Source organism: Cynocephalus volans, chromosome 2, assembly GCF_027409185.1.
Source record: "Cynocephalus volans isolate mCynVol1 chromosome 2, mCynVol1.pri, whole genome shotgun sequence".
Classification (NCBI taxonomy): domain Eukaryota; kingdom Metazoa; phylum Chordata; class Mammalia; order Dermoptera; family Cynocephalidae; genus Cynocephalus; species Cynocephalus volans.
In genome coordinates, this window is record NC_084461.1 from 203,896,264 (window position 1) to 203,918,613 (window position 22,350).

The 22,350-nt window shown below is 36.4% G+C and overlaps 2 protein-coding genes across 2 annotated transcripts in view; both read left to right on the plus strand.

Annotated features, from left to right (window-relative positions):
- The window catches only part of HORMAD2 (HORMA domain containing 2), a 97,346-nt gene that overhangs the window by 70,642 nt on the left and 4,354 nt on the right, over window positions 1-22,350 (plus strand). The gene's annotated exons all lie outside the window — the stretch shown is intronic.
- Window positions 1,629-1,763, plus strand: LOC134370857 (thymosin beta-4-like). The gene has a single exon (XM_063087786.1). The coding sequence runs from the start codon at window positions 1,629-1,631 to the stop codon at window positions 1,761-1,763; it is 135 nt and encodes a 44-aa protein (XP_062943856.1).

Consider the following 22,350-nt stretch of genomic DNA (forward strand, 5'->3'; position numbering starts at 1 on the left):
CCAAGAAAAGAAAACTATGGACCAACTGTATATCTCATGACCATAGATGCAAATGTCCTAAAATATTAGCAGATTGAATACAGCAATATATGGAAAGGATAATGCATCATGACTAATGTGGTTAATCCCAGGAATGCATGGTTAGTTTAAGATTTGAAAATCAATATCATTCACCATATTAATAGGATGAAGGAGAAAAACCACATGATCATCTTTATAGATGCAGAAAAGCTAATCAACAAACTTCAATAGCCATTCTTGATTTAAAAAATGAAAACCTCTTGAGAACAAGGAATAGAAAGGAATTTCATCAATTTTACAAAAGCCATTAACAAAGAATGTAAAGACAGCATTATAGTTAATGGTGAAAGACTAAGCACTTTTTACCTAAGATAGGGGATAAGACAGGATAGTGACACGTACTGCATCCAGTCAACATTATGCTAGAGGTCCTAGCCAGTGAATTAAAGTGAGAATAAGAAATAAAAGTCATACAGATTGGAAAGGAAGAAGTAGAACTGAATTGCTTTGAAAATGGCATGATTGTGTAATAGAAAATCCTAGGAAACCTACAAGAAAGGCACTACCATGACCTATACATGAATTTAGCAAGGCCACAGAATACAAGATAATACATAAAAATCTATTATATTTCTCTATACTATCAACGAACAATAGAAAATGAAATTTTAGAATACCATTACAATAGCATTAAAATTCATGAAATACTTAGGACTAAATTAGTTAGGCATATATATGCCAAGAGGTATACAGTAAAAATTACAAAACATTGCTGAGAACAATTGAGGGAGACCTAAATAAATGCAGGTATTTACTATTTTTATGGATTAGAAGATTCAGTTAAGATGTCAATTCTCTCCAAATTAATCTATACATCCAATGCAATCCAGTCAAAACTCCACAGCCTTTTTTTGTAGTAATTGACAAATTGATCCTAAAATTTAAGTAGAAATGGAAAGGACCTGGAAAAGTCATAAAATTCTTGAAAGGAACAAAGTTGGAGAACTTACTTTATTAGCTATCAAGACTGTAAACGTACAACAAACGAGATAGGGTAACATTGTGGCAAGGATATACATATAGATCAGTGGGACAGAATGAAGAGTTCAGAAATAGATCTACACATAGTCAATTAATTTTTTTAATAAGGTACCAAGGTAAAAGATTGTCTTTTCAACAAGTGGTACTACAGCAACTGCATATCTATATGGGAAGAAATGAACCTTAATCCTTACCTGGCACCATACATAAGATTAACTCAAAATAGATTAAAGACCTAAATATAAGAGATAAAACTATAAAACTTCTGGAAGAAAACACAGGACATAACTTTCAGCAAAATTTTCTTACACAGTTCCCTAAAAGCACTAACCATAAAAGAAAAAAATTGATAAATTGGACTTCATCGAAATTAAAAACTTATCTCCCAAAGACATTGTTGAGAAAATGAAAAGGCAAACCAAAGACAGGGAGTAAATATTCTTAATACATATATCTGATAAAGAACTTATATTCAGTCTATATAAAGAACATTCATGACTCGGCAGTGGCCACTGTGCAGACCCGGTTCGCTTGCTGGCGCACCTTGCTCTGCTTCCTCTGCAATTATGTCTGACAAACCCAATATGGCTGAGATAGAGAAATTTAATAAGTCAAAATTGAAGAAGACAGAAACGCAAGAGAAAAATCCTCTGCCTTCCAAAGAAATGATCGAACAGGAGAAGAAAGCACGTGAGTCGTAATGAGGCAAGCCTTGCCAATATGCACTGTATGTTCCACAAACATTGCCTTCTTATTTTGCTTCTGTGGTGGGGGGCCTCGGTCCTCAGTCATGCCCCCCAACACGAGCAACCAGCCCAGTGACAACCATCAAGCCTATGCAGGAAGTGCTCCAGGCTCTCCCGAGCCACGGTGGTGGGGGAAGTCAGGTCTTGGTCATGCCCCCACAATACAAGCAACCAGCCCAGCAAAGACCACTGAGACGCAGCAAGAAGGGCCACGAGTTCCCAAGCTGGGGTGTTGGGGGCGAGGGCTTTTCCACACCCCCCTGACATTTGCACCAATCCCAGCAATGACCAACCCACCACTGGAAGCCCCCAGGTCTTCCCTGTGGGAATGAATGTGAGGGGTGCCACAGGCCTCAATCCCGCCCATCCTCCTTCCTAGTTCTTCCATCACATTTCCTTCCCCTTTCCCCTCCCCCTAACTGCTCTGCAACAACATAGAATGTAAAAAAATAATATTAATTAAGTTAAATTAAATTTAATTTAAAAAAAAACAAAAAAGAAAAACCAAAATGAGATACTAGTGCACATCACTAGAATGCTTTAAATGAAAGTTATCAACATAACCAAGTGTTCAAGGTTGTGAAGCTTTTGGAATTCTCATACATTGATGGTGGGTGTGTAAAATGGTGCAACTACATTGTAAAATCAATTTATCAAATTCCTATAAAGTTAAATGTACACTTACCATGTGATGCAGCAATTTTCACGTCTAGGTATTTACCCAAGGGAAATGAAAACATGCAATCAAAGAAGACTTATACAGGAGTGCTCATAGCAGCTTTATTCATAATAGCTCCAAATTGGAGTCAACCCAAATGTCCATCAATAGTCAAAGGATCAAAAAATTGTGGTATTTCCATGTTCTCACTTATTGGTGGGAGCTAAAAATAAATAAATAAATTCACACACACACACACACACACACACACACACACACACACACAAATGGGGGGGGGAAGGAGACATAACAACTATAATTCCTTGAAGTTGATACGACAAGCAAACAGAAAGGACATTGTTAGGAGGGAGGGGGGAGAGGGAGGAGGGAAGGAGGTTTCGGAAATGGGCCACAATAATCAACCACATTGTATATTGACAGAATAAAATTAAGAAAAAAAAAATTGTGGTATTTTGTACAATGAATTATTGCGAGCAATAAAAAAGAACAAACGACCAATATATGCAAAAACGTGAATGAATTTTAAAAAGTCAAAACAGACATGAAAGAGTAAATGCTGTGTAATTTCAATTACATGAAATTCTAGAAGAAGCAAACTAATCTATAATGAAAGGAAAGAAATCAGTGTTTGCCTGGTGGGGAAGATTTAGTGCAAAGAGGCATAAGAGAACTTTTTAGGGTGATGAAATGTTCTATATCTCAGTTGTGGTGGTGATTACAAGGATATACACATTTATCAAAACACAAAGAAATATACATTTAAACTTTTATTATATATAAATTTTGTCTCATTACAGATGAATTTTAAAAAGCAGTGATCCGCAGTGTTAATCAGTAAAGCTCTATTGATACTGGTCTCAAATCATAAACAACCTGAATTTCCCTCAGTGAAAGATTGGTTCAATAAATTTTGGTAGAACAATAAAATGAAACACTATGTAGCCTTTGAGAACATATTAGAGAAAAAAATTATTGACCTGGAGAAAATATTTGTACTTGTTTGGTAAGTGAAGGAAAAAATAAAACAAGACATCTATCAGCCTTCCAATACATAATGTAATTTGGGTTATGTCAATAACTTGTGATTTTATTATTGTAACTAACTATATAACTCTACACAGAGCTGAGTCTCGTAGTAAGCCATGGTTACTTGCACAAGTTTTTGTTTTCCCTACAGTTAATAATTGTTTTTCATCTGCTTAGTTTTCTCTTTACTTACTCCTAATTCAACTCCAAACTTTCTGCTGATTATCTAGATATGTACTTCCCAAAATGGTAGACACTAAACACATATGGCTATTAAAATTCAAATTTAAATTAATTTTTAAAAAATGATAAGTTCAGTTCCTGTCACACTAGCCATATTTCACGTACTCTGGTTAGTGGCTCCTGTATTGGACAGTGCAGGTATAGAACATTTCCATCATCATAGAAAGTTCTAATGGACAGTGGTGATCTAAATCTCCTCTCAGATATTCAGAAACAATTTCATCTTCATTGAGAAATTTCTCATGGAGCTTTTCACCTTTGACAAAATCTGGATGGTTGCTCTTTCTTCCTGGTGCCAGGCTCTCGTCCTGGAATTTCCCTTCACCAGCTTCTGGGGAATTCTTTGCCCCTCTGCTGAGTTAGATCTCTTGTTTGTTATTATTGGTTTGCTCCCTCATTTCAGTGGAGCTTATACTCTGGTAACTTCCTTAGAGAAGATTGCATGGGAGGTAAGTTTTTGAGATTTTACATGCTGTAAAAATATCAGTAGTCTATCCTTATATTTGACTGGCTGTAAACAAAAATCTAGGAGGACAATATTTTCATGATAATGTTTCATTGTTCCTCTCTCTTCTAGCTTTCAGTGTTGCTGTTTGGAATGCCATTCTGATTGTGATTCTTTCTGTATTATCTGTTTCTTCCTGTCTAATTTTTTCCTCAGGGTTCTGAAATTTTGTAGTGGTGTGCCTTGATATAGGCCTATGATTTTCACCCATTATTTGTGTTAAACATTCAATGGCCCATTTCAATCTGGTAACTCAGGCACTCCTTCAGTTCTGGGAAATTTTTGTGAATTATTTCCTTGATAAAAATTATGTCCTATGAAATTTCTCTTTTTTTTTTTCTGGATCTCCTAATATTTAGATTTTGGACCTAATGTACAGTTACTCTCTATAAAATATTTTTTCTCTCCAATTTTCCATATGTTTGTGCTTTTGTTCTGTTCTTGGGATGAACTCTTCAACATAGTCCTACTCTATTGATTTTTTCATTTGTCCTATTGTAATTTCATTTCCAAGAGCCTTTTGTTGTTGTTCTCTGAACATTCCTTTTTATGGCATTCTGTCTTGTTCATGATTACGAATTGTCTCTTATTTTGGAAGATAATAATTATCTCTATATGCATTTTTTTCTCTCTGTATGTCTGTGTTTGTTTCCTCTGTTTCCTATTTTTTCCACTTGCATCTTCTCCCTCTCTCTCCTTAGGGGTCCTGAGATGTCTGATAGTCCTTGATTGTCTGCTCACATTTAAGAGTGGGGGACTATAAAGCTCTGAGCTTTTGGATTTGCACAATCAGGCTTGCTGATTGTGGCCTTCATTAAAGAATGACCTGGCCAGGCCTTTGGGAGAATTCCCAATATCTGTATTTTAAAATTTTTCCTCTTGGTCAGTTTCCTCAGAATCTGTGCTGGCCACCAGTGTTTTGGGAGCCAGATAGAGAGAGAGGGCCGAGAGTTTCTGCATTCAGTATGCATACTTTCACTTAATTCCCTGATTCCAGTACCATAACCCTGCGTCAACTGTACTTTGTATTCCAAACACTTTCTGTACCCTCTATAGAACAAACCTCTGATTTTATCCCAGGGTGAAAAAGGAGCAACTGCTTGGTTCTACAAAGTTGGAAAAGGGATCTGAGGATTCCGCTGCTTCATAAACGTCTTTCAGTTGGTCTTCCTTATTTTAGTTCCTTTAACCACCCTCTTTATTCCCTCTTCTAAAAGTATCTGATGATGGAATTCCTTACAACTATGTACATTTGGTTCGTCCTTGGTTTGGTTCACCGCTTGTTCAGGTTTCTCAGGTCTGCTATCTTAGTTACATCTCTTCCGTCTGCTTTCCAGCTTCTAGAATTTCATTGCTGTTGTCTTCTCTCTTATTCTTTCTGTCCTTTTGGATTTCCGCCTTTTAAATATATCTCTTACTGTCAGTCTTGTGGAGTTTTATTTATTTAGGAAACTAAATAAATGTGTGTGTCAATCTACTATCTTTATCTAGAAGTCAGTAAATATAAGTCTAAAAACATAAATATGTCAAGAGTTAGTTATAAGACAAGCAGTGCATTTTTTCTTTAAGGATTTTGGTCTGAAAGATAAAGATCACATTAATTGTATCATATAAAATTTCTGAGAATTAATAAAGTATTATTTAAGAATTTTATCATAAAAATCACTTCATAATATTGTAAAAATATTACAAAACTACATTTAAATTACTTAAGTCTAAATGGTCTCAAGAAGTGAATTCTAGCTTATAGTCTTCCACTTGGAAATAAATACCTCAGCTGGGTAGAAGACCACTGAATATAATAAATGACATTACTGAAAATACTTGCATGGTTTTTAATTTCTCATTTATATCTTTTCAGAGCTTGCCGGACATCTCTAGTCTCAATTTAAGAAAAAAAATATTGGTAAAAGATAGTTTGAAAGTCAACATAATTACTTTCCTATTAATTTATAAGAACACATGGAGAGATCAAATTCTTCCACTTGGTTTTGGATGCTTTGTGTTATAATCCTAACTTTGTTCAAAAGTAAGTCTTTACGGCTGGCCAGTTAGCTCAGTTGATTAGAATGTGGTGCTGATGACACCAAGGTCCAGGGTTCAAGTCTTGTACTGGCCAGCTGCAAATCAAAACAAAACAAAACAAAAAATCAAACAAGCAATGCTCTCCAAAAGTAAGACTTTGAAATTCTCAGAGTGGGAGAGGAGGAAAATTTGAATGAAGTAGTTCTAAACATTAAGTAGAAAAAAAGCCTTTAAGCGATCCTGATTACCCCTCTAGTAACTGTCCTGTTTCCTTCCTTTCCACAAGATGCTTTCTATTTACTGCACTCCTCCTTACCTGTTCTTCCATGCGGAAAGCTGGCTTCTTCCCCCACCTTCACTTTCCTAACTACTCTCTTCAAAATAAACAATGACTTCCTAATTAACATATATCATAGCCTTTGCTCCTTTTTTAAATGATGTTGGCTATATAGTCTTTTTAAAACATTCCTTCTATTTCTATGATACTGTTCTTATTCTCTTTCCATCTGTCTGAACTGTTATCCATTTTTCTCTTTTGCTTTTGTTCCTCCTCCCACATCTAATTTTGGACATCCCCCAACACCTCCACGGTCTTTGACCATATGATCTTCCAGCTCTACATGCTTTCCTTTGGAGGGTCCATCCATTCTCAGAGCTTCAGGCACCACATGTGTGCCGTTGACTTCCAAATGTCTTCTCTTGAGCCCTAACCATACTCAAGAGCCCCAATTCTGTATCTTTAACCTTTTGTTTGGCATGTCCACTTTGATGTCCCACTACCGTGTCAAATCCAGTATGCTCATCTTTTTATTCATCACTGCCCTCTCCCTTCCACACCCAAAACAAGTTTCCCTAACTCTCAGCATCACCTTTATCTCAATGTCTTAAGTTCAGGATCTTGAAATCATTCTCCTGCATAGTCAAGTATCAGAATTCCCCCAAGCCTTCTCTTTCCAGTCTGTTCTGACTGCCAAAACTCAAGTCCAGACCTTCTTGCTCTCCCATTTGAATTGCTACCACAGCCTCCAGGCTCTCCCACAGCCTCCTGCTCTGTGCTGCATACCATTGCCATCTAATCTTTGAATACAACTTTCATCATCTCACTTCCCTAATCGAAAATATCTCATGACTCCTATTTCCTACTTAATCAAGTCTAAACACCTCTACCTGGCTTTTAGGCTGCTCACAGTCTGGCTCCACCTTACCTGTCTTATTTCCCACTATTACCCAACATGTTCCCCTTCCTTGAGTTAGGTCACTTTTCTCACTGTCATGAGAACAAGCCAAATTCATTTCTGCTCTCATATTTTGACAAATATACTTTCTCTTATCCAGAATGCCTTTTTCCCTGTTGACCCAAATCTAATCCATCTTGCAAGAGAATTGTCTATGCTTCCTATGTCTACTTCCCTGCTTTCTATTCTCTTTAACTCACCTTGATCATCCCCACCCTTCCTCTGTCCAATCCACAATTCTCATTATTTTCCTTTTATTTTGCTCCTCCTCCCACCTCTAATTGTGGGCATCCCCCAACACCTCCAAGGTCTTTGTCTATATGCTCTTCCAACCTACATGCTTTCCTTTGGAAGGTTCATCCGTTTTCAGAGCTACAAGTATCACGTCTTTCAATCTCAGTATATGACAACATCACTTATCCAGTTGCTCCAACCAAAAACCTAGGAGCCAATCCTGGTTTTTCTACCTCATAACCCACATCCAGTCCATCAGCAAGTCCAGTGAGCTTTCCATTCAAAACATACTTCAAATCTGACTGTTTTTCACTATTTCACTGCTACCACTCTAGCCCAAGCAAACAGTACCTCTACAGTTGTCTCCCTCCTCTCATTTTTCCCCTTACACAGTTTATTTGACACAAAGCATCAAAGTCATCTTTAAATATGTGAATCTGTTCATGTTACTTTACTGACTATGGCCTTTAAGGCCATACCTGATCTGCTCTAGCCAAAGATTCTGACCTTACCTCTTTCCAATTTCCCTTTATTCATTCCCTTATGTCCAATTTCTCTGGCCTTCTTTCTGTTTCTAGAGTGAGCTAAACTGATTGAGACTTCACTTACACATGGACACATTTCAGAATAGTTACTAGATAGGTTAGAAAAGAACAAATGTCTTCAGTTTCCACAATATTTTTTCAGTAAATTATGTATTATATCAACAGGAAAAAACAAGTCTTTTTTTTCTAAAAAATTTTTTTTCTAAAATCAGTATTTTTGTATGAGTTTATTTTTATTTTTAAATAACTTCAAGCTTACAGAAAAGCTGCAAGTACAGCACAAATCATGTTTTTTCTGAACCATTTGCTTCATCACCCCTCAATAGTGTAGTATGCAATCCTTAGAAACAAGGACATTCTCCTGCATACTCATAATACAACCAGGAAATTAATTTTGATACATTACTGTCATCTAACCCTCGGATTCTATTCAAAATAGAATCCATTATAGCAAAAGGATCCAGGTTAGAATCATGTGTTGCATTTAGTTGTTAAATTTCTTTAGCGTTCTTTAGCTTGGAACAGGTTCTCAGTCTTTCCTTGACTTTCATAAACTTGGCATGTTTTAATAGAAAATGCCAGTTATTTTGTAGAATGTTCTTCAATTTGAGTTTGTCTCATGATTAGATTTATGTATGCATGTTTTTAAAGAATACCACAGAAGTGGTGCTGAGTAATCATTACTTCTCTCAAGTGGCACATGATTTTGATTTGTCCTATTACTGACGGTGTTTATTTGGTCACTTAATTAAAGTCGTGTCTGCCAGCCTTCTCTACTATAAAGTTATTCTTTTTTCCTTTGTAATTAATAGTTTCTAGGGAAGTACTTTGAAACCATGAAAATTACCCTGATCCTCATCAAACTTCTCGTTTATTAATTTATTTATGTCAATATGGACTCACGGGTCCTTATTTTATCCATTTCTATCATAATTTATTTTAATGCTCACATTCTCTAAGATTTTGCCAGTGGGAGCCCCTTCAAGTTGGCTCCCGTCTTTTTTGACATGTCCCCCTACTTCTTTGAGCACTTCCTTACATTCTGGCACAGTAAGCTATTCCAGACTCATCTTGCACTTTCCCTCTTCCAGTCCTAGAATCAGCCATTTCTCTGAGGACCCCTGGTTTTTTAGTAGTTCCTTTCAGTAGCCAAGATGTGGGATCTCTCAGTGGACAGAGCTAGAGAATATATGTATATACATATGCACACACACACATTTATATTTATGTTTCTATATGGAAATTCATGAGTTCATTCCTATACCACCAATTCCAGTCCAATACAATAGAGATAGTTCTAGTTTTCTCACTTTCCATATTTGTAATTTCTTTCTCCATCAGTGAGAAACCTGACTCCCATTATCCTTAACATATTTACTTATTTGATCAGTTTCCTCAAATGTAACTAAACTCCCATCCTTGCTACCTTCCCTGCACACGTATAGGTGTCTATCTCACTCCTGTAAGACTGACTCTTCTCCCTAGACTACCTCCTCACCCTGACCGAGCTTTTGACACTCTGCCCTGGGCCTTTTCCCCATGTAGATGCCCTCCTCACCCTGCTCAGGTTCTGAAGCCCCACTGTGGGTCACCCACACTTGTGATGCCCTCCTTACTCCATTCGGGCTCTGACTCTTCACACCATGCCTGTCCTCCGCATGGTTACCCTTCTTACCCTGCCTGCTCAGGCTTTGATACCCGTCCATGTGGATGCCTACCTTGCTTTGCCTCACATAACATGGGCCTTAAAGGCTGAAATATTCATCACAGGTTGAGAAGAGGAAGAACAACGAAGGTCAATATTTTATTTAGAAAATGCTTTTTACTTATTGTAGATCTTACTATGAGATGAGAAAGCTCTAACATTTCTTTTCCTTTCCCCCTAAAAAAATTTTTCGTATATTATCAGCCCAAAATACCATAGCAATCAGTGGACAAGGAGCCAAATCATTTTTGAAGGAACACTCAACTTAAATCAGTGTAGAAACAAAATAACCAGATAAAAAAGAAATATTCCTTCACATTTTTTTTTCATCTTTTGTTTAAATGTTTTGGTGTTGTGGACACAGTCTCGGAATCACTGTTGAGCACTAATGATTAATGATAAGTTTATAAACCTTACATTTTGAAGAAGGTGGCTTCTGATGCCTGAGGCCCTTGGATCAAAATTAATTTTTATCTTTTTAAACTGAAATATGCAAATATTTAGTTAAAATAACATTACTGTCATTCATTTATACCACAAGATTTTGCAAGGCAGTGTCTACATTGAATTGATTGTCCCTTGAAACTTTAGAACTAAAACCTCTGCAAGATTGCCCTTGATAACCTTTCCATAGAAGCACCGATGAGGAGTCGAGACCTTGCTATCAAAGAGACTAAACTCCTAGAGACTAAAACTTTCCCAGGACAAAAATACCCAACTTTGCCTCTGAATCCTTTCAAGATATAAACTAACCATTCTAAGAAGGAGCTTTCTCATTCCTACTCTTATTCCAAATTTTCTTTGTCTGAGAGGTAGATTTAGTCTTTCTTCTAAATCAAGATATGATAGAATTGGACTTTTGTTTAATTTTAAGCCAAAACATACCCAAACTCCCACTGCATTCCTTGGAAGACTAAATGCTATTGAAGTGCTCTCTTGGCCACATCTCACTTCTTGAGGGAGTCAACACTCTTCATCTGTATCCTCTCAGAGACTATGAAAAGGGGAAACAGCTTCTGTGACTTCTCCAACCAGGGGGGTCAGATTAGCTTTACAGTCCACTTATGAGGAAGCTAACAAGGCTCCTCTGTGGGTATTTGAGCACATTTTACAAAACTGCTGATGACCTCATGAGCCAAAGAAATGAGGTTTCACATTGTGGACTAAGCCTAAATATTAATACTACTTTATATTTATGTAGTGTCTTTTTTCCAAGGAACTCCAGCCTCTTTACAGACGTTATGTCATTAATCCTCAAAGCATCCCTGTTTGGTACATGGCAAATATTATCCCCCTCCCTTTTTTTTACTGTGATGGAAACTTACAAGTCAGTAATGGAACCCAGCCCCCTGGTTTTTAGTCTATGCGCTGTACTATGAAAAAAGCCAGACGCATACTTTTTCAAGCCTATTCATTGCTTCTTGGGTGGGATTTGAGAGGATGTCTCAGTTTGTATGCATTTCAGTTTTCAGTGTCTCTAGCTTTTATGCTCCTCTTTTCCTTCTTTATTATAAGTTAAGCATATGTAGTTTATCTTCCACTGTTGCATTTATGGGAACACTAGGGATTCGTAGCTGAAATTTGAAGTGAAAGACTTTGTTTTTGAATACATAATTTCACTTATCACTCACCAATCTCTTATAACTTCTCAGACTCCAAAATAAGTGAGATTTTTTTTAAAAAAAAAAATCACCATGCCAGCTCAGGGCATGTTTTACTTATAGCAATTGCATGTCACCAAAGTCAGGTAATGTTCAAATAGATACAACCAGTTCATATTGAATAATTAACATGTACCAGATATTGTGCCAAACATTTTCAAATATTTGATCTTATTTTACATTTTCAAATATATGATCTTATTTTACATATGTAATTTCCACGAGAACCTGTTAGATTTCCGTCCTATATGTAGAAACACTCTCCTAGGGTGTTAAAAGGTAGTTAAAAGCAGGTTAAAAAAAAAAAAAAGGTAGTAATAGAAATGTGGCCTCAGCTGCTATATCCTGAAAAAAGAACTCCCTCAATTAACTCTCATTCCCTCAGTGGAAATCCCCAGAATAAATATTTCCACAAAAGAGGAGAATGTGGGTAAATTCTAAAAATCACCAGGAATTAGCTCAATACTCACAAAGTAAAGACAAAAAAAAAAACTTTAAAGATTGATTTCTGCATAATCAATAATGTAGAGCCCAGAGAACAAAACACAGCCTTATCTGAGGATGACTAATATTTCTTGACCCACTTGGTTAGATACTTCCTAATCAGGATTTTTAGAACCAGGAATTATGAACTATAGTGGCATAACTTTAAACATTCACAAAAATCAGCTTCACATCTCATTTTTAAATTCTTTTATATGACCTACTGTTATGTTGTTTTCCAAGCTGGTGGACGTCCGTACTTTGCTGAATTAGATAATGGCAGTGAAATGAGAGATACTGGCAAAAAATCAGAAAAGATTTTCTAAAACAAGGCAGAAACTTTTGACTTTTAATTATTAAATTCTGAAAGCGTCAGAGTAAAAATCTGCCATATCTCCTGCAACAATACTATTCTACTCTTCTCTCTGGCCCAGTTAGATTTGAAATAGACCTCCATTTCTAAATAAATAGTGTTTAATTTGAAACTGAGCAACATAACCACATCATGGAAAATCTTTATAGGTTGGAAAATACGTATAGGATGTCATGCTTTAGGTACGGTACATAATCTAGCTGTATTCTGTAGCATAGCTATGCTACAGTTTATACTCAACAACATTGGGTTTTTAAGAAAATATGTTCATAACAATCCAAACACTTGTTTTTTTCTTATCATAGGAAATATTAGCCAAAATGAATACCCAGTAGCCTAAGTAAAAATTTAGTGATGGAGAAATTTAAGAAGTCTCAGTCAAAAAGCTGATGTTTGTCCTAGCAGGGTTGCCATGCATGGCTGTGCTGATTTGCACTGCACAATTCCAGAGATACCTAAAACATAGACAAACATGTGAGTGGCATCCCTGGAGCTGAGCAATGCCTGGCAGCCCTGATTTGAACTTAAAAGTCAAGCTTTTGAAAACGCTCGTTTTTTCTCTGATTCACAACTGAAGACCGGTTATGAGTTGCAGTATGGCTTTTCTTCTTTTTTGTATACACGCAAGGTTCTTAGTTTTTTCCTCTCTATGTTGGTTCCAGAAGACTTCCTTACTGACTAAGCTTCAGCACACTGGTCTGGCATTCTTCCAGCGCTAGGTTTTCATGAGTCAGGGAAAATGTGTGCACTCAGAGAAGAAACTTGTCAGACATGCTCAACCAGCCCTAGGCTAATTTATGAAGTCCCTCCCTCCATTCTCCTTCTCCCTCTACATTCTTACAGCATACTGCTTGTTCCTTTATTTAGCCCTTACTGCATTTTACCTATATTACATGTCGATTAGAGCTTGTTGGTAAGTCTGTGTCGCTCACTACTATGAAACACTCTACTGTTGCCTTTCTGCTGCCACCATGCCCTGCCCCCATCACCACCACAGCACTTAGCATGGTACCTTGAATTATCTGCTTTCCTGACCCTCCTCCTTTACCCTTCCACTCTTTGGTTCTCTTTCATTTCCTTTAGTCAGGAGGAAAACATGTGGTCTCTAGATGGGGAGAACAACTGGAGGCAATGGGAAGAAAGCTCACCTCCGTAAGAGACCAAGAATGACCCTACAGATAGGTATGTTACTTGGTCACAGCCTTCCACTTCCTCATTTACTCTTACCATGGCCAGGCCTGGTCCAGCTTTAATAAAGCAATTTGAAGAGAGTGATTATAATGAATTTTATATTGGTTTAAGTTTTTCATAGTGCAGTTGATTTCAAAATGAGAACAGAACAGATGGTTTTGCAAGGATGTACAAGAAACTGGTAACAGTGGTTGTCTTCTAAGAGGGCAATTGGGTGACTCTGGAACGGTAGAGAGTCTCATGATATACTTTTATATTATCTTTTGAATTGCATGCTATGTGAATGTATTAGCTATTGAAATTGATAAATAAAACAAAAAAACGGAAGCAGGCAATTAAATAACTAGACTCGAACTAAATTGATGCTGTAGAAAATTCAGTTTATTATAGGAAAGGTTTCCCATGTAATAAAAAATAAAAGTAGATCAGGAAGAGTGGTATGATTATTTTCATTTTGTGTTATAAACTTTGAAAATGTTTTGTGTGCTGGAAAAATAATATAAAAATTAAATATAGGTAACTGCCTTTCATATAAAACTTGTCTTCACGCTAAACACCCAACAGTTTCTCTTCAGAGGTTTTCTTTTTCTTTTTCTCTTCAAGTGAACTTAGGGACAACTTAAAGTGAAAATCTGACTTAGTGAGTGTGTGTCGCAACTCTGCCTCCACCTTATATAGAGGAACTTTTTAGGGGATGCCAGAGTTCCTAAGTGTTCTCTGCTTGGCTCTCTCCTTCCTGCCAGCGCGAGTAGGCAGGATGGCCCAAGTTTTGGATATCGTACCAATAGAGATCTTTCATCTCAGACAATCTTCATACCAAAGTGGTCTTTTTTTGTGTATTTAATGGGATCTATCTGTACTTAGTCATTTCTGTACTTACAGTTATACTATGTTTCTTTCAACACCTGCTAAGGCACTTTATAGAGACTCAGATTCAAGCAAATGACCTACATAGCAAGTCTGTGAGAAGCAGACTATCACATTTCCAATTCTGTACCTATTATCTGTTTATTTCTTTCTTGAAAAATCAGCAAACTTATGTCAAGTTTAGTACACCTAATAATGCCATCATGTCATTGCCTGTAGATTTCCTCCATTCATGCTACAAACCAAGAAACAGCTTTTTCTTTTTTATAATTATTACTTCAAATATGTGCTTGAGTGTGTTTATGGATTGTATGTGTTCATCTTTAGCTATCGCAGAATTTATAATTAATTACTCAAGCATTTGAAAGTAACTGACATTTTCTATTGAAAAGCATCTAATAATTAGTTTTAGAATATTTTATCATTCAAAAAAGTAAGCCAAATAAACTTTAACACTTTCTAAAATGTTTTTTTTATTAACTTTCCAACTTACAAATAAAAAGTTTCACAATAAAGTTTTTATCACATTGAAAAAAAGGAAAACAAAGATGAAAGTAATATACATGTTGAATTATAAACATATCAAATAATCATAGACGTAATTTTAACAGAATTCATAAATGAATTAATATGGAACTTTATATTTTTGTTTGTTTTGTTTTGTTTTGGAGGCTGGCTGGTATAGGGGTCGAACCCTGGATCTTGGTGTTTTCAGCACCACACTCTAACCAACTGAGCTAACTAGCCAGCCCCTTCATATTTTTAATTTAACCTAAATTATATAATTTACACATAAATATACTCTTGTAGATAATTTAAAAACTACCAATAAGGATATTCCATATCTTTTACTTTGCATTTAAAACACACACACAAAGATGTGTTGTCTAATATGGCAGCCACTAAACACGTATGGCTATTGAGAACTTGAACTGTGGCTAGTTCTAATTGAGATGTGCTGTAAATATAAAATATACACTGGATTATGAAGATGTACTACGAACAGAAAAAAATATATAAAATATCTCAATAATTTATATTGATCACATATTGAAATGATAGTTTTTTCAATAGATTGGGTTAAATAAAAATATTACTAAAATTTAATTTCATTATTTTTACTTTTTAAAATATGGCTAAAGTTTAAAATTATATATGTGGCTTGTAATTGTGTCTTTTATTCTATTTCTATTGGACGGCACTATATATATGTATATATATGCATATATTTGATTTGTGGACATCTTAAAATCATAAATGGGATAATACTGTCTTTTTCTGAAACTTGCTTTTTTCACTTAACGTATGTCTTGAAGATTTTTCCTCATCAGTATATTTAGATGAATCTCATTCTTTTTAACTGCAGCATAGTATTCCTTAGTATTAAAGTGACAGCTTGTTTTGAGTTTCTGCTATTAATGGAACATTTAAGTTGTTTTGTCTCAAGTTTTGGTCTTTGATTCATTTTGAGTTAATTTTTGTATATGACCTAAGATAAAGGTCCAATTTCATTCTTTAGCATATGAATATCCAGTTTTCTAACCACCATTTGTTGAAAAGATTGTCCTTTCCCCATTGATGTTCTTGGCACCCTTGTTGAAAATGATTGTATCATATACATATGGGTTTTATTTCTGGACTGTCCATTCTATTCTATTGGTCTATATGTCTGTCTTTATGCTAATACCACACTGTTTTGGTTACTATAGTTTTGTAGTAAGTTTTGAAATTAGGAAGTATAAGACCTGCAACTTTGTTCTTCTTATTCAAGATTGTTTTGGCTATTTAGAGTCCCTTGAGATTCCATATGAATTTTAGAATGTGTTTTCCTATTTCTGCAAAAAATATTGTTCGGGTTTTGACAGGAATTGCATTGAATCTGTAGATTGCTTTGTGCAGTATTAACATCTCAGCAATCCATGAATGTGGGATGTCTTTCCGTAGTTTCATCATTTTATATATTGCTTAAGAAGGTCTTCCAAATGCTAAAGTTATAAATAAATTTTTCTATATTTTCTTTTAATAAGTTTGTAGTTTTGCTTTTTACATTTGGCTCCTTCATATGGCTGGGATTTTAATTTTTTCTGCTATGAGAACTTTCCCCAATTGTATTGGTAACACCTGAATAGTCTGCCCTTTCCCTAATTGAAATGTCACCTTTATCATAAACCAAATTCCCACATATATATAGGTTTGTTTTTAGACTTGATATTCCAGTTCACTGATCCATATATCTACTCCTGTACTATTGCTATTGTGTTTTAATTACTCTAACTTTATAGTATGTTTTGATATATAGAAGGGCAACTTTCCCCCCCCCCCATTATTCTTCTTTTTCAGTGTTTTTAAGGTTTTCCCACAGATTTGCTCTTCCAGATGACTATTAGAATCAGCCTAACAAGTTCTAACAGAAATATTATTGGCATTTTGGTTGGTATTACATTGATTTGATAAATTAATCTTGGAAACATTGAAATTTTACAATAATAAGTCTTTGTGTCTTGAGGAAACATTATTTCTAGTATCTATATAACTATTATCACCATGGTCCCTAGGACATTTTCTGTTTACCTGTATGATACTCAGATTGCCTCTGTAGAGCAATTCTGTCCAATAGAACTTTCTGTGGTGATGAAAATGTTTTATATCTATGGCGTCTGATAGGTAATCACTCACCACATGTGGCTATTGAATGCTTGAAATTTGGCTATTGCAAATGAGGAACTGAATTTTAAATTTTACTTAGTTTTGACTGATTTAAATTTTAAATGGCCACATGTGGCTAATGGCTACCATATTAAACAGTACAGCTTTTGAATATATGAATAACTGTGTTATTGAACACTTTTGTAAGTAGTAGAGGTAGGGTGACAAAAAATTATTAATACCTACTGTGTGAAAGACACTGCATGAGGCATTGCAGAGAGGCTAAAGACCATAAAATTAATACAAACAAATTCCTAAAGAACTTAAAACCTAGTCCCAGATATAGGACAACTTGTTTACAAATATTTATGTTGTCAGAAAAATACAGTTACAAAAATGTGCTTTGGGTATTTGTTAGAAAGAAAGCTCATATCAGATTAAAGGAGCAGGAAAGGCTTTGTGAGTGACATACTATTAGAAAATGGCTTTGAAGTAATTATTCAAAATTTAAAAGAAAGAAAATAATGGAAGATTTGTTTTCTGAAATGTGAAGGAAATAGAGAGGAGAGAAAAGAATGAGTTATATTTGGGGAATTGTGACTGTATTAGTTTCCTATGGGTGCTGTAACAAATTATCACAAATTTTTTGGCTTGGAATAACAGAAATATATTCTCTCACAGTTCTAGAGTCCAGAAGTCTAAAATTAGTATCCCTGGGCTGAAATCAAGGTGTCAGCAGAGTCACACTTCCTCTGGGGTTTCTAGGGGAGGTTCTGTTCTTTGCCTCTTCCATCTGCTAGTAGCTGCTGGTATTCCTTGGCTTGTGGCCACATCACTCCAGTCTCTTCCTCTATGGTCACATTGTCTTCTCTTCTGTCTGTGTTCAAATCTCCCTCTGCCTCCTTCTTATAAGGGCACATATGATTACATTTAGGGCCCACCTGGGTAATTGAGAATAATCTCTCCATCTCAAGATCCTGACCCACAACTGCAAAGATCCCTGTCTCCCCCCTTTTTTTTGCCACATAAGGTAACATTCACAGGTTCCAGGGATTAAGACACAGACATCTTGGGGCCCATTTTTCAGCCTACCACAAGGATCTAGTTTGGCTGGAGTAGGGGATTCCTGTGACAGTAGGAATGATGAAACTGCCAGTCACTGAATGACTTGCACATGTGAGGTGTTGTACCAGGTGCTCTGTCTGTGCTATGCCATTTAGTCATTACAAGAACACTGTGTAGGCATTAGGAGATGAGAGAGGAATCTAAGGTGATGTTTTCCACCTTTGATGACAAGGAAATGATGATTAACAGAAATTGAAAAGTCATGAGGAAAAATTGATCACAAAGGAAAAACAACGAATTCTGCTTTGGCTGTATTTAGTTTTGTGTTCCCAATAGGCTATGCCCAAGATAGGGTCAACCCCAGAAAGATACCTAACAGCCTTACAAAGAGTTCTGATGGTTTCTTGTACAATTTTCTACCTTTGTTTTCCCCTTTGGGTTGAAGAAGTAAATTATAAGGAACACTAAAATTGAGGTCAGGAGATCTGGGTTCAAGACTTTCACTTACTAAATGTGTGAACTGGATAAGTCATTTCACTTCTCTGAGCTTCAGTTTCCACATCTGTAAAAGAGGAATAACATACCCATCTCAATTATTGTGAAGAATAAATCATATAACATATGTGATGTTCTTAGTATATGGTCTGTTGTAAGCATTCAAGTTTTTGTAAAAAGAATAGCAAAAATTTTCACATGTCAACCTTAAATATTTTAATTTGAAGGTGATATGTCTTGAAGCTCTCTGGACCCTAAGTAACAGTTAACATTATTTTTACAAATCTATTATTGGCTTCCTTTCTTATTGTCCAAATGGCTATTCCATACTTTCACTAATTCGGTGTCTTGAGTACCACCCAAGACCAATTCCTTTCCTTTCTAAGCAGATGATCTAAACTCTCCTTCAAAGAAATAATTAATGCCATTAAGCATGAATCATTCAACTTCCTGCCACCCTATTTAAAGATTTACCTATACAGTCATGAGTGGCTTAATGACACGGATACGTTGAGAAATGCATCGTTAGGTTATTTCATCCACGTGCAAACATCATGGAATGTACTTACGCAAATCTAGATGGTATAGCCTGCTACACACCTAGGCTATATGGTGTAGCCATTGTAATCTATGGGACCACCGTCATATATGTGGTTCACTGATGACCAAAACATCATTATGCAGCACATTACTGTACCTATATCTCCTTTACCTCTTTCCTTCCAGACCTCAGAAGAATTAATATCCCTTCTTTTCAAAGTGAATACTGTAATTCTTTCTATATGTGCTCTTGATACAATTTCCTCCATCCTTGGTTCCAGGTCATATAGTCAATGCCTTGGTGGATATTTTTATTTGGATATCTCATCTTCAATTCAGAATCTTGAAAACAGAGTCAGTTATTTCTCCATCCATCCTCCCTACCATGTCTTTACCCTCTACTCCCTCAGCTTCCTCTGTTTCCTATCTTGGTCAATGGCATTACCAGAAACTTGGGTTATTTTTATCATTTTTTACTACTTCCTTTTTTTTACGATCTCTATGCCCATTCCAATTAATGATCACGTCATGGTAGGGTTAAGATTCAGGCATTCATTCTCTCTGTCCTCAGCCCACTGATAGGTGCTCTCCCTCTTACCTCACCGCTGCTCTTGTTCTTGCTCAGATCATTTCTCTTCTGAAGTAGCCTCACTGCTTCTCGTCTCACTCCTCTCCAATCCACCCTTCACATTGTTGCCATAGGGATCTTTCTAAAACAGATCTGCTCTTGGAACACTTCAGTGACACTTCATTACAGAAAAAGGTCCAAACTTTAGAGAATGACATTGTGTGAACCAGATTCCCTCCACATTCTTCCTGTTAGTCCCATTGAATTACTCCCACTTCCCCAGAGATAGTCTGCTTTATATCCCTGTACCTGTGCTCCTTCTTTCTAGAATGTTTTCTCTGTAACCACATTCCATGATGCCATTTGCCTGGTGAATGTCTGCTCATCTTGCAGTACTTAGTTCAAGCTTCACAGCCCCTTTGAAGCCTTGCCACACCTCCCTAGGAAGAGCTGATAAGATCTTTTTGGAACCCCTACACTACCCTATAAATGATTCTATTATTTCATCTATACAGTTTGTCTGGCACAGAGAAGATGCTCAAAAACACTTTTTTGAATAAATGAATTAATTATAAAACTTTTAAAGTCATACAATGCCTTAGAGAATAAGGAGAAAGGAAGAATTGATATAATAATTTTTGGAGGTAAATTGAAATATCTGGCTATGACCATATGAATACACATTTACCTCCTAAATAGAGATAGTCATGGTCCAGAACCCTGCTCAAAAACTACAGAAAATAAAGAAATTAAGTGAATGGGCAAACCCTTCTTAAGGGGAGATGAGACACTTCCCAACACATCGGGCAGCTTACAGCTCCACTGGAACTGGAGATAAGTAATCTCTGTCAGCATTTGCACTCTTACTGCTCAGTTGTCACGATGTTAACATAAGCTACACTTATGTTAATAGCATTTAGTTTATAATTGCTGTTAATCTACCTTTTATTTTTTCAAAAAGATAAATGTTAAGGGAGAGGAATCAAAACTAACATCAGTGCTGCAACTTCCTTATAAGGGTACAGGCCCTCTGAACCATAGAATTCCTTGATCTGAGAACTAGCAAACCCAAAGATTCTAGACTTAAGATTTGATTATAAATTTATACTAGTGAGGAGTGGTTTTCTAAGAGAAAACATTTTGCCAGATCTGACCTGAAAAATAGTTTTGAAGTAAGCAAAATTCACTGCACTCTTACCCGAGGCTTGTAAAGTTCCCATGATATTTCCTGGTTGTCTGGGGCCGCCCCCTCTTTGGTTCTCCACACAGGTCTACCTCCTAATGCAAAGCAAGTACTGTGCCCTGAAATGCTCTTTCTATACCGAAACATATCTGTTTTCTTTCCAAAGCCTGTGGGGCTGAAAGCAGACTGCCACTTGGAGACCATTTGATAAGTTAATTTACACTAACATCGTATTAAATAATAATTCCAGGATAATTTACATTTTTAACAGGAGTATGTTTGGATACATAACACCTAACCCTAACAGCCAATCTAATAAAGGGACATTTCTCACTGTCCCTTATACCTTTCGTTTCTTTTCATGATTCAGTGTCTTTAAACATGCTGAAACTTCTTCGTAGGATGAAGTCTGGGCCCTCCTCCTGCCCTCCAGTCTGGTGAACCGCACTACTCGTCCTTCAAGACCCAGCTTACTATCTTTCTTCTAAGAAGCCTTCTGTAAATTCCCCAGGCTGAGTTCACTCCCTCTTGACTTTTATAAAACTTTGTGTACTTGTCTCAATTTTCATCTTTTTATGCATTCTTAACTGACTTCAAGGTGACTTCTGCCCCCACCAATCCAATGCACCCAGTAACTTTCTAAATCAAGTGTACATATTTCAGCCCTCATCTTCCTTGATCTTTCAGCAATACTTGACACTATTGACCACCACCTTTTATTTTCTCCCTCTTTTTAAAACCCTCTTCCTCTGGCTTTCTCGACATGGCAGTCTGCTAGTCTTCCTTTATCTCTTTCTCTTTCTCAGTCTTCTTTGTTGCCTCATCCTCTACCTAATCTCTAAATGTTGGAGATCCTTAAGGCTATGTCCTGGCCCCTTTCCCTTCTCACGCTCTGATCTCTCAATAAGCAAACTCTTCCACACCCATGGCATTAATTATCCTCCATATGCTGATGAATCTCACATTTACATGCCCAATCCAGACCTCTCTTTTGATCTTCAGACTTCCACATATAGCTGCCTATTCAGCATGTCCACACGGAGGGTTTTGTAGGCACTCCAAACTCAGCAGGTTCAAAACTCCCGTTGTTCTCTACCTGAGAGAATAGCATCTTCACCCTTGCAGTAAGCCAAGCTAGAAACCGGGGAGTTATTATTGACATGCCTACCTCTCCCTTATCATGGAATCCTATAGGCCCTCCTTCTGACTCTACTTTCTAAGTATTTCTCTCGACATTGACTTGTTTCCATCTCCACTGCCACCAAGTTATCAC